This window comes from Plecotus auritus, assembly GCF_963455305.1.
Source record: "Plecotus auritus genome assembly, chromosome: 3".
NCBI classification, from domain to species: Eukaryota; Metazoa; Chordata; class Mammalia; order Chiroptera; family Vespertilionidae; genus Plecotus; species Plecotus auritus.
The window spans coordinates 192,899,904-192,912,675 of NC_137772.1; the positions used below are offsets into that span (position 1 = coordinate 192,899,904).

Sequence of the window (12,772 nt, forward strand, 5' to 3'; positions counted from 1 at the left end):
TTCCCCTAATTAGAACATATCTTTAAGATAGATATCAGTGTTTTATTCAACCTTGCTTATTGTGCCTTCACTTATTTTAAAAGTCCTCTACTGATTGATATTGGGCTTGTTTTCAGTAGACCTTTGAAGAATAAATGAGTGAATTAAAGACTCTGCTGTGTGAACTGGGACAAGTCACAGGGATGCTTTGGCCTCAACTTCTTTATAAAATATTTGTATAATTACATTCTTCTAACCCTATGATATTTTGAAAGGAGAAAATGAGATAGTGCTTTTAAGAGTATTTTGCAAACTTAAAGGAACAGTTCCACCATTGTAATATATCATTACTTTCATTGTTAACTCATGTATATTTCCTTACCAGATTTAACATGGTTTTGTTCTCATTCACAGAGCTTTGGAGTACAATATTCTCATGAACTGGACTTGTGTCTATGAGAAAAAGAAAACACACTAAACAGTCGGGGAGCTGTATCAAATAAAAGAGGAAGAGATAGTGAGGGTGACAATATGAGCAGACTAGTGAGTAGCACCAGCCTTAACATGTTAGATAAATTCATACTGCATAACTTTAAAGGTGTCCATTGATTCAGAATCAAGACTAGAGAAGCTGAGGTTCCCAGGGAAGCTAGCCATATAATTAGTAGAAATTAACATCTGTATAAATGGCCTTCAAATACTCCAGATTTTAATATCTTTTTAAAGGCTGCTGCTGCTTTGTTAAAAAACAAACACATTACTAGTATAATTATAGAAACTGGATGAAGGAAGGATGGGCAATTTGTAGCTTAGTAGCTTTTTTATAGCCTGACAAACAGGTTTTTAAAAATTACATACCTAAGGCTGATAACAAAAGATAGCCTTCTAAAATATGTATCTTTCTAAATAAAATGTCATCAAACTAAGAAGAGATGACTTTTAAATTATGCCATTCCTTTTAGTAATTTCCCTTTATTTTTGTGTACTTTATTTGCATTGTAATGTACTTAATAATGATTTTCCTCTTCACAGGATCTATTGTCCTGAATTTAGCTCAGTGTAGGCACAACAGTTAACAGCTGTAGGTAGGTTTTGTTCCTTTCTTTTTAAGAAAAAAAAAAAATAGTTGAAGAATGTGTTATATTTTCAAATTTTTATGGAAATAAGAACAAAGTGGTAAACATTTCCTTCAGAGATATAAATTTTTTCCATATGGAAATTTTATTTTCATATTTCTTTAAGTTTTAAGACAGATAATAGATTTATATGGTCCATACATTTAAAAGTGTAAAATGTTTCACAGTGAAAATTTGTCCTCTCATCCACGCCATTCAGAAACCCACTTTCTGTTGTTTTGTCTACCCTTCCAAAGGTATTTTATACATACATAAAAACTTTTTTCTGTCTTTTTTCTTTTTTTTTTTTTTTTACAAATTTTTACATGTAATACATAATTATTGGTGCGTGTGGTTTTCTTTTTCAAGAAACAATAGTTCTTTGCTAACCTTCCAAGAAAACGGGTTCCTTATATATGTTTTCTGGATCCATATAAGTATTTCATTACATGGATATGTCAAAATATATTAACTAGTATTCTATCCTATTGATTGTTAACTTGTTTTCAATATTTTGTTATTACAGACAACAATACAGAAAATAAATTCATACATGTCATATTGTATGTGTATACTTGTAGATCTATAGAATAAAGTCCCTGAAATCAAATTGTTTTATCACAAGATATGCACATTTAACATTTTGGTACATATTGGCAAATCCCCCTCCATATTATTTACAGTAAGTGGTGTCTCACTGGGAATGATAGACAATAACTACTTTGTTTTCAGAGTCAAGTGGCAGAAAGGATCTAACATGTCATCTAGTTAGTTCTTTAGCCTCCTGAATGGACCATCACTAATTGGTCTATCTCGTAACCTAATAGATTCTAATTAGGGTTATGGAATTTCCTTTGGCTCAGATTCTGCATCTGAGCCAAAGAACAGATCCAGTTGTGGCTAATCTATCTTTGCCATAAAGAAAATTTTATTTAATATAGTGTAATTTTGGTTTTATATACAAAATTGAAAAAAAAAAGGTTGGTAACATTACCATATGTAAAGGCAATAGTCATCTCTTGGACTTAATTTCTCTACACTAAGTCTCCAAATTTTTTTAAAAATAATGCAACTGAGAATAGTTACTCTACTAGTTTATAGGTCTGCTTAGTGTTTCAGGTTGGAAACCATACTTGATCCCTTTAAGAGCTTACCTTTGACTTTTATCATAGCAGAATCTGATCCTCTATCCTTCTTTTTCTCACAGAGTGATTTACAAGCAAGGTAACCAGAAGCCTTATTCAAAGTTTCTGACCCAGAATCTATCAACAGGAAGAAACTAAGAGCACGAATACTATGCAAAAGTATTTGCCTATGTTCTTTTCATTTGCACACACGTCAGCAGGTCACAGGACATCAAGCTCACAGTTATAATACTAACACTCTATGTTGATATCTTTTCCGAGTCCACTCACCACTTGAAGTTACAGTACTCTCAGTAGATGACGTGTGTTCAGGAGATGATAGTGTGGTATAATCTCTGCCAAAAGAGTGGAATAAATATTTTGAGGTGCCAGGTCCAAAGAAATCTCTCAAAAATTAATTGAACATGCATACAAATTCACACAAATACAACAGACAAGGCAAACCTGGACTGTGGCAGGCTCTCAGAATTCAAGCGTTCAATACCATTATCCTTAAGGGGGAAAAAAGGAAAAGGAGAAATAAGTCCAACAATTTGACATTTTCCATTCCAGAAAGGTGGTTTTAAGCAAACATTTTCATATAATTTTAAATGAACCCATATTTACTTAGCTCTTCTGGAGAGGATACGGAGATGGGATTACACAGGGCAGATTGATAGGCCTACTTCCTCAAAGCTGTACTTGCAACAACAAAAAATCCAACTTGAAGTATACTTCCACGTCTAATATTTAAATAAAACCTGACAAATTCTTGGGCAAAACAAATTCTAAACATAAAGGGCAGATAGAGTTTGTTTCATGGACTTAAGTCAAGTTTTCTTTAAACAGAACATTCTATGTGGACATAAAACATTTCTATTTATGGAGATATTACTCAACCTAAAACTTTTGACCTGGTGATTTTAAAATGGTTCTCAATTTTCTAGCTTGACAGATCAGACACTTTAAACTTAATCAAATTCTCAAAGATCTGAAGGATTCCATCTAAGGCAGCACCTATTATTAGGCGCTCAAATAGGCTTAACAAGTCCCTGCCTGCTTGGCAAAATGTTTGAAACTCTCATTTGAACTTAGTCTCTATCAGGAGTTCCTAATTTGGGGGGAACTTTGGGACATTAGGGTTGATGACTTCACTTATTCTATTTCAAAAAATACAGTAGAACATAGGTTTCTCTGTAATAATAAGATTTTCTAATAAGCTTATTTTCATTATTATTGGATCTATTTTGGAAAGTAAATTAAAATGGAATAAAACTGAAATTATTTGGACATATCAAAAACCTGCACAGGTCCAGCCAGCATGGCTCTGTGGTTGAGTGTTGACCTATGAACCGGGAGGTCATGGTTCGATTCCTGGTTGGGTTACATGCCCGGGTTGCAGGCTTGACCCCCAGTAGGTGGTGTGTTTCTATCTCTCTCTCCCTCTCCCTCTGAAATTAATAAAAAAAAAATACTTTTTTAAAAAGCCGTCTAAAAAAAAAACAACCTGCACAGACAGTGTAAAAAATGGACACATTTAAAGTATTCCATAATCAAACATAAAACGTTTTAACTGCCACAACCAACAACAGGTTTCAGTGGCAGGATGCTGGGTATCATACACAGTAGTTAGAATCCATCCACGATAAACCTGACCATAGCCACGGAAAAAGTGAAGGTCTAGCAAGAGTTTGCTGAATATGTAGTTACCCAGTACAATAACAGCAGCTTACATCTATCTGTTGAGCACATTGAAATTTACAAAAGCCCTTTTATGTATCATCTCATTTAATTTCCCAACAATCAGATGCAGTGGGTTTTAACAAGAAAAGATTTACTTATTTCAGGTAAGGAAAGTAAAGCCAATGAATAAACGAATTTTCCAGGAATATTCAGAATGGTGGTGTCAGCATGTAAATCCAGATCAAAATAAATATAGTGTCCTCTCCCCTGTAAACAAAACTGTTTCTGAGCCCTAGATGGTTTGGCTCAGTGGATAAAGTGTTGGCCTGAAGATGGAAGAGTCCTGGGTTCGATTCTGGTCAAGGGCACATACCTTGGTTACAAGCTCTATCCCTGGCCCTGGTCGGGACACATGTGGGAGGCAACCAATTGATGTGTCTCTCTCACATCAATGTTTCTCTCTGTCTCTCCCCCTTCCCTCCACTCTCTCTAAGAAATCAATGGAAAAATATCCTCGGGTGAGGATTAATAACAACAACAACATACACACACACACAAAACCCACAAACTGTCTCTGACATACCCTAACCCAGGCTATTGGGGAGGCAAAGACTTCCAATTATTGTCTTAGACTGGAAGATTATTTAAATATAAATTTTTTAAATGTTCACCTCAAATGTTTAGAAAACTCCACAAACTTTGCAAAGCTAGAATTTATATCTAATTCTCCTACGTGTTAATACTGAGGAATCCTCTCCCTTTTATTTCATTTCTTCTCTGCTTTAAATATCTTTGAGTCAGATTATATGGGTCAGACTAAAGCCCCTCATGACATCAGTTTAATTTAATTCAACAACTATCATCAAAGGCCCACTTTGTACAGGAACAGTGACACACAAAAAACACAGTTCTTGTCCCAGGAGAGCTCGTAGGCCAGTCAGGAAGACAAATATATAAAACAAACACTTCATATATTACAGGCAGCATTTCACAGAGGAAAGTAATATGCACAGAACAGGACAGAGTGGGGTAATATTTGAATTAAATTTTGTAGAGAAATTGTACCTTATACTCTGAGTAGTTAAATAATGATGGCTCTATCCTTAAAAATATTTTAATAAGTTGTATTAGTAATTATTGTATGCTTATTTAACTATATTCCAATATATATAAGAAATAAAGCTATAAAGATAAAAAAATATCTTTCAGTTTCATTGAGTATCGTACTTCATAAAAATCAGCAAAGAATGATTCCTTAATAAAAATCAGGCCCTTTTCACACACCCTAACATATAAAAATTTGTTATGTGTAGCTTGAAATAACACTTACTATTGTGCTATAATTAACAATGTTTGTTACATGTAATAATAATTATATTGCACTAACTAAAAGTTAATTTAGTCAGAAAGAGATGTCTTGTACCTACCAGGGTCATGGATACTTGTGTTTGAATTTAAGAAGTATGAAAGAGAATGTAGTTATTTCCTATTTAATTAAACTAGTTTCCAATATGGAAAGGAACCCACCATTTTGCACACTTGGATTTTTTAAAAAGTCAAATTATTTAGTGTCAAGATAATGAATACAGCAAAAATATAATTTGTCTCCATCATATTACAAATGTCTCATTTGACAGAACCTCTGCATAAGCCTCTCTTTTGTCCTAAACCTCATATGTGAAACATTTTAATGAGAAGCCATTTGATAAACTTAACATATATATTAATTAAATAAATAATAATTATGAGATTTTGGAGAAATGTCATATATTTGGTAGTCATACATTACTGTATTGTTTTAGAACAGTTATAAGGTAAGCAATTGGATATTGCTTCACTTTATTAATCTGTATAAATCTCACTGATCAGAAACAAACCAATATACAACATATCTCAAACCTAGATTTTCATAAGTTTGGTCTACCAAAATTTTTTCCCTTTCTTACAAGAATAACCAGACAAAAGAAACATTTTTTTTCAAGTTTAGGGTTATTGTTAATGAAAGTTGGAGACACAGCCCCTCAGGGTATCTGTGCATGTGGAGTGGGGGTGGGAGATAACTCAGCAAAACTTTCCACAACTGTGCTCTTTTCTTCCAGCTTCAAAAGTCACCCCCATTCCAGCCAGCATCCTGGATCTCTAGAAGAATCTAACCTACACACAACAACTGTGAGACCTGGCAGATTGTGAACAAGGTAATCTAATGGATATATTAAAACCAAGGAAAAGAAATTGACTAAAAGCAAGAAAAAGAAAGTTCAGATGAGAGACTTACTTACATAGAAGACTGGCTCAAGTCAATGAGTCCAAAACATGCTGAAAGCATACACCAGGAAGGACGGTCTTCCGTCCCAGCCATTCAAATACCAACCTGCATAACATTTGCATGCAAATCCATGGTTCAGCCCATTTGCCTTTGACAGTAAGAGTCTAATATAGGGTGGGGTAGCCAAGGTACTCCTGAAACAAAGTGAGACAGATTCTCCCAGGGGCTGGGTTAGCAAATGCAGGACACACACACATGATTCTCCCAGGGGCTGGGTTAGCAAATACAGGACACACACACACACACACACACACACACACACACACACACACCCCACGCACACCACAGCAGTATGATGTCAATATTTAGATAGAAAAATATGAACAATAACATTTAAAATATTAGTAAGGGCAATGAATAGACCTAGATTATCCCCCTCCCCCAGGTTATTTTATTTTTGCTCTTCTAGATGCTGTTACTTTATCTATAGATTTTCTGATCAGAAACCCTTCCACTAATTCATGTTACCAATTTTTACTATTACATCTATTTTAAACACTTGATGCTACTCAAATAAATTAATACGACTTTCTGAGAAAAACAAAAATCGAATAAAAGGCACTTAGATGGACTTATTTCATCCTAACTTAAAAAAAAAAAAAACTACCTTGACTTGATTCAGTGTTAGTTTCATATTCTAAAAAAAGAAAGAATGTACAATGATTGTCAAAAGATCGCAACTGCTGTAACCTAAACAAAACTAAATTGCCTCACAGGTGGTTGGTTTTTTGTTTTGTTTTGTTTTCCCAATTTCTAACTAAAAGGACACCACACCCTCTGATCTCCAGGACACACTCACCACTTTGAGCTTCCTTTATAATACAGTTATCAATCAACTTCTACATGTCCCTATTTTGTAACTGGCAGTATTATTTATTCTCCAAGGTTATTAATGCTGCACTCATGCACAGCCTGAGAGAACAGGATGGACAATAGCCAGAAAATCTTCTGAGATAATTTTAAATGGATTCTGCCCTTTGCCTCACAAATCACCTCCTCCTAGTGATAGTGCCTCTTAAACAAAAACATGTTATAACATGGATACCTCAACGGGAAGCCAAACACACTCTTTGGTGTATGTGATTTTTTTAACTACCAAAGGAAAAACAAAAATTCACCTTTATATTCCCTGACCTGTGACAAGGTATCCTCTGAACTCCACACCGCTGATTAATTCTGATTCTGGAAGACAGTTACAGCTAATTTCTAAGAGTTTACTATGGAGCATGCAGGACATTTGTTAGAGTGTCTTGGTGCAGTCAGATCCATGACTGGAGTAGGTAGAGGGGAGAATCAGGTTAGTTCTCAGAAATTTCCATGAAACTTCTTAGTTCTTGAAGTGTCTGCAGACACACACAGGTACCGAATCACAAGTCTGGCTTTGCAAAGTTCTAGGAACCCTTTGGCTGCAGTTCAGACTTAATGGTAGGAGCAATAATGAAGGAAAGGAAGGAAGGCTAGAAGGGGAGACAACTGGGCCCCAGAAAGAAATTGCCAAGAGTGAGGCAGAATTGAGGAAGTGGGCACTATGTGCAGCTGGGTCTAGCTACTGGGAGAGCAACAATAGTTGATTCAGCGGGAGGCTGGGCTCCGACCACTGTATCTACCTGCCCTACTGGATGATTGGCATGCCTTGAAAAGTAGAGGATAATTTTTAAAATGCATCACAAGGAGTCTACTCAACGAACACCACAGTAAGACCCTGCTCTACAAGTGCTGAGACCATCTCTCTACTGACCAAGCAGAGATCACCAAAGGCCCCAACACAGAGTTTCAAGGAGGTGAGCAGTAGAGGAGGCAGGCCCTGTGGACAGTGTGCACAACGAACAAAACTGTAGAGATGTGAGTGGGGACACCAACTGCCTTCCGTGCCCATCTCTCAGGAGGGGAAGGATCCCTCCCTAGGATGAGGCCTTTAGGACATTGGGACATATTGGGATATACCCCTATTCTTGAAAATGTTAAAAAAGGCTTCCTATCCATCAGCAAGGGGAAAAAATGCATCAAGATTTGTCTTTCTCCTAAATAAGACCTACTTGGCATGTTTCCATGGATTAATTAAGCCAGAACTTAGTTGTTGCAGATATGTATATGTGTATGTATATACATAACTAGAGGCCTGGTGCACAAAATTCGTGCACAGGGCGGGGGGGGGGGGTGTTTCTCAGCCCAGCCTGCACCCTCTCCAATCTGGGACCCCTTGAGGGATGTCCAGGTAGGATTGGGCCTAAACGGGCAATTAGACATTCCTCTCACAATCCAGGACAGCTGGCTCCCAACTGCTCGCCTGCCTGCCTTCCTAATTGCCCCTAAACGCTTCTGCCTGTCAGCCTGATCACCCCCTAACCACTCCTCTGCCAGCATGATTGATGCCTAACTGCTCCCCTGCCAGCCTGTTTGCCCCTAACTGCCCTCCCCTGCAGGCTTGATCACCCCCAATTGCCCTCCCTTGCAGTCCTGGTCCCTCCTAACTGCCCTCTCCTGCTGGCCATCTTGTGGCAGCCATCTTGTGTCCACATGGGGGCAGTCATCTTTGACCACATGGGGGCAGCCATCTTGTGTGTTGGAGTGATGGTCAATCTGCATATTACTCTTTTATTAGATAGGATAGGATTAGATAGGATAGAGGCCTGGTGCACAGGCCAGTTAGTTTGCCCTGAAGGGTGTCCTGGATCAGGGTGGGGGTTCCCTTAGGGCATGGGGCGGCCTGGGCGAGGAGCCTGTGGTGGTTTGCAGACCAGCCACGCCCCCCTGTGACCCAAGTGGAGGCCCTGGTATCTGGGATTTATTTATCTTCTGTAATTGAAACTTTGTAGCCTTGAGTGGAGCCAAGCCTCCTGCTCACTCCTTGGCCACAGCCATTTTTGTTGGAATTTATTTATCTTCTATAATTGAAACTTTGTAGCCTTGAGTGGAGGCCAAGGCAGGCCAGGGCAGGCGGAAAGCTTGGCTTCCTCCATTGCCAGGGAAACTCAAGCCTCCTGCTTTCTCTGTGGCTGCAGCCATCTTGGTTGGGTTAATTTGCATACTCACTCCTGATTGGCTGGTGGGCGTGGCTTGTGGGTGTACTGGAGGTATGGTTAATTTGCATATTACTCTTTTATTAGATAGGATTTTTGTATCTGTGTACATGTCTATTTGAATCCTCAAAAGAACCCTGCAAAGTAATAACTCTGTTTCACATGGGGGTACAACCAAACGGAGAGAGGTTAAGCCCCTTTTCCAAGTTCACACAGCTAAAAAGCAACAGAGCCAGTCTTCAATCCAGACGTGCTTGATTCCAAAGCTTTTGCTAAGTGGCTAAAGATTTTAAGTCCTTATTTGGAAAAAATTCAAATAAATACAAAAGTAGAATGATTAACCTTTGTGTGCAATTATTTAGATTTAATAATATTCAATATATGCCCAATCTTGTTTCACCCATATTGTGACCCGCTAAACTCACCCCTACATTGTTCTGAATCTAATCCCAGATATCACAGACATTACTTCCATAAATATTTCAGTCTGAATCTCTAAAAGAGAAGGACTGGAAATAATTGACTACCTTCTTTCCTCTTTACACTAAAATATCCCAAATAAATAAAATTTCCTGGGTCAATAAAGTACCTTTACCCTCCCCAAGAATGTCCCAAATTGGGCCCCAAATTATAGGATGTTCTTTTTGAGATATTAACCTCATGAGAGTCCTTTTCTGACCAAAGATCCTCTTCTGAATACTGATGTTCACCTTTTTTTTTAAGTATGTTTTTATTGATTTTTAGAGAGAGAGGAAAGGAGAAGGATAGAGAGATATGAATATCAATGAGAGAGAAACATCACCAATTGGCTGCCTCCTGCACACCCCCTAATGGAGATCGAACCTGCAACCTGTGCATGTGCCTTAACCGGGAATTGAACCAGTGATCTCTTGGTTCCTGAATTGACACTCAACTGCTGAGCCACAGTGGCTGGGCAATGGAAAGTTATGTGTTTTTTAATTGATTCTAGAGGAAGAAAGAGGGAGAGAGAGACATCAATGTGAGAGAGATGATGTTCACTTTTATCTTATACTGTGCTTTCTGAATAAGAGGCTAAAATATAGCTTCCTCTATGAATATGGGAGAAGAACAAAAAATAAACCTCAAGCCCTAGCCAGTTTGACTCAGTGGATAGAGTGTTGACCCATGGACTGAAGGGTCTCAGGTTAGAATCCAATCAGTTGCAGGCTCTATTCCCAGCCCAGTCAGGGTGCATGCAGGAGGCAACCAATCAATGTGTCTTTCTCACATCAATGTTTCTATCTTTCCCCCTCCCTTCCACTCTCTCTAAAAATCAATGGAAAAATATCCTTGGGAGAAGATTAACAAAAAAATATAAAATAAACCTCAAGTTCTCAGGAACACCAGTCTAAAAAATGAGTCAGAAAGCAATAGTGTTCACTCTCAATATCTTAAATAGAAACGGAAGGAAGCACAAAAATAAGTAAGTAAATGGGCATTCATTAATTATCAATGGGAAAGCCACTGTTCACCAAATTCATGCAGGAAGATAGATGCATATTGGTCAGTGGCCAAACAAAGGCACTCTCCACCAAGCTGGTAATCTACTACAGAAATAAATAGAAGAAAACAAAGACTTATAATGGAACCAGAATATAGGTGACAATAGGGGAGAACAAAGAGCTACTGGGGTCTAAAAGAACTTATATTTTCCTGAGTGGGATAGTGGAGAAATGAAGAAATCAAGGCCTGAAAGGCATGACTTTTTCATAGTTACACAGAAAAAGAACCAGGGAAAAACCTGGTCTCTTGACTTCTCATGCATTATGATGTCCACCTCAAGGAAGACTAGAGATGCTTACTGTGGACATTTCTTGCTCCCACAAGACAGGTTTTGTGGCATTGTTGGTTGCTGAAATGGGACTTGACAGTTGAATATAATGTGAGAAATGGAGACATGTAAATGTTTCTGGTAAACAGCATAAACAGGTTTGTGTGATATATTCTGACAAGACACACTATCTGGTTTGCCTGGCAGGTAGGGACTAATATAGGCAGTAATGAGGAAAAGGATGGAAAGTTAGGTTGTGACCAGATTAGACAGGGGCTCAAATGCCAGGTCAAGTTGTTTGTTATGAAGGCTCTCAAGAATAACAAAAATTCTTTAGTTTGAAGGCAAAGAGTGAAGAAAACACCATGATTTATGTTTATGGGTCACTGGGATGAACACAGATTATGATTTTTATATATTTCATCTCATATTTAATTCAATTCCTTGTACTTACTATTAATGCTTAGGAAAGCATTTTCTAAGGAGAGCTTTCCATTTGTTTAAGAAATGGGCGTGGGGGCACGAAGGGGTGAGAGGCAGGGATTTACTCAAGGGACAGGCATGAGGAAGTGAACTGTGCAGCGAACAGGCTGTGCAGATTCTTCAGTGAATCAGAAACCTAGAAACGGAATGGTGAGAATTGGTGGTAACAGCCACAACGTGCAGCCGACAGCCTCATTCCTGGGACTCTCGGAGAAGAAATGGCACAGAAGACAACAGGAAAACCTTCAGGGAAACTATACACCACCACCACCACCCGCCCCCCAGCCACAGAGCATTTGAAACGAGTTTCTATTATGATCTCTGTTAGCTTCTATTTTTAAATAGATATCAATACCATAGACAAAACAACTCAGTCACATATTCTAGTGAGAGTGGATTGGGAAGTCCTTTTAGATACATAAGCCAGAACATTTCTTAGCCAAAAAACTACTTCCAAGGTTACTATGGGGAATTAGTATGATTGAAACGCCCAAACTCAGTGTTCTAAGAGGGGCAGTGAGAACAGCTTATCCTGTGAAGCTAGACAAACTTGAATTTGAATCCCATGTTTTCTGCTTACTAGTTGAGTAATCTTGTGCAACTTATTTAACCTCTCTAACATCACTGTGTCATCTGCAAAGGTAGAGAATACCTACGATCAAAGTTGCAGAGAGGATTAATAACATGACATGTGGAAATGCTTTCCTACGAAGTACCTGGTCTACAACTGATGTTTGTTTCTTCCTTCTTGGTGAAATCAGTTCCAGATAAAAAGGAAATTACTAATAAACAAACATCCTGTAAGCTTCCCAAATATCCTATATGCTTCCAAGTTCAACTTCCTTTATTAAAACTTTACAACAACTGTTAATAGAAAAATAGATTCATTTCCTTTTTCTTTCTTTTTCGTAGCCACTCAATAGGATGGGTACTAAGGAACACAAAAGTGTCAGACACATACACTTAAAAAGAAGAATGACAACAATTTATACAACCCAGTAGTAAAAAGAAAAATAACCCCTTTTTTTACAATGAGCAAAAGATCTGGGTAGACATATTTCTAAAGAAGACATGCAAATGGTCAACAAGTACATAAAAAGATGATCAACAGCATTTGTCATTAGAGAAATGCATATCAAAACCACAAGGAGGTACCACTTTACACCCACTAAGATAGCTATAATCAGAAAAGATAGACAAGTGTTGACAAGGATGTGGAGAAAATGAGAATCCTCATACACTGCTGTTGG

The 12,772-nt window shown here is 37.8% G+C and overlaps 1 protein-coding gene across 1 annotated transcript in view; it reads right to left on the reverse strand.

Moving 5' to 3' along the window:
• IRAG2 (inositol 1,4,5-triphosphate receptor associated 2) overlaps window positions 1-12,772 on the reverse strand; it is a gene marked incomplete at its 5' end in the record, with an annotated part of 32,766 nt that overhangs the window by 17,098 nt on the left and 2,896 nt on the right. The window contains 3 exon segments of the mRNA XM_080662327.1: window positions 362-432; window positions 2,510-2,574; window positions 2,684-2,730. Of these exon segments, the coding sequence (XP_080518453.1) occupies window positions 362-432; window positions 2,510-2,574; window positions 2,684-2,730 (183 nt within the window).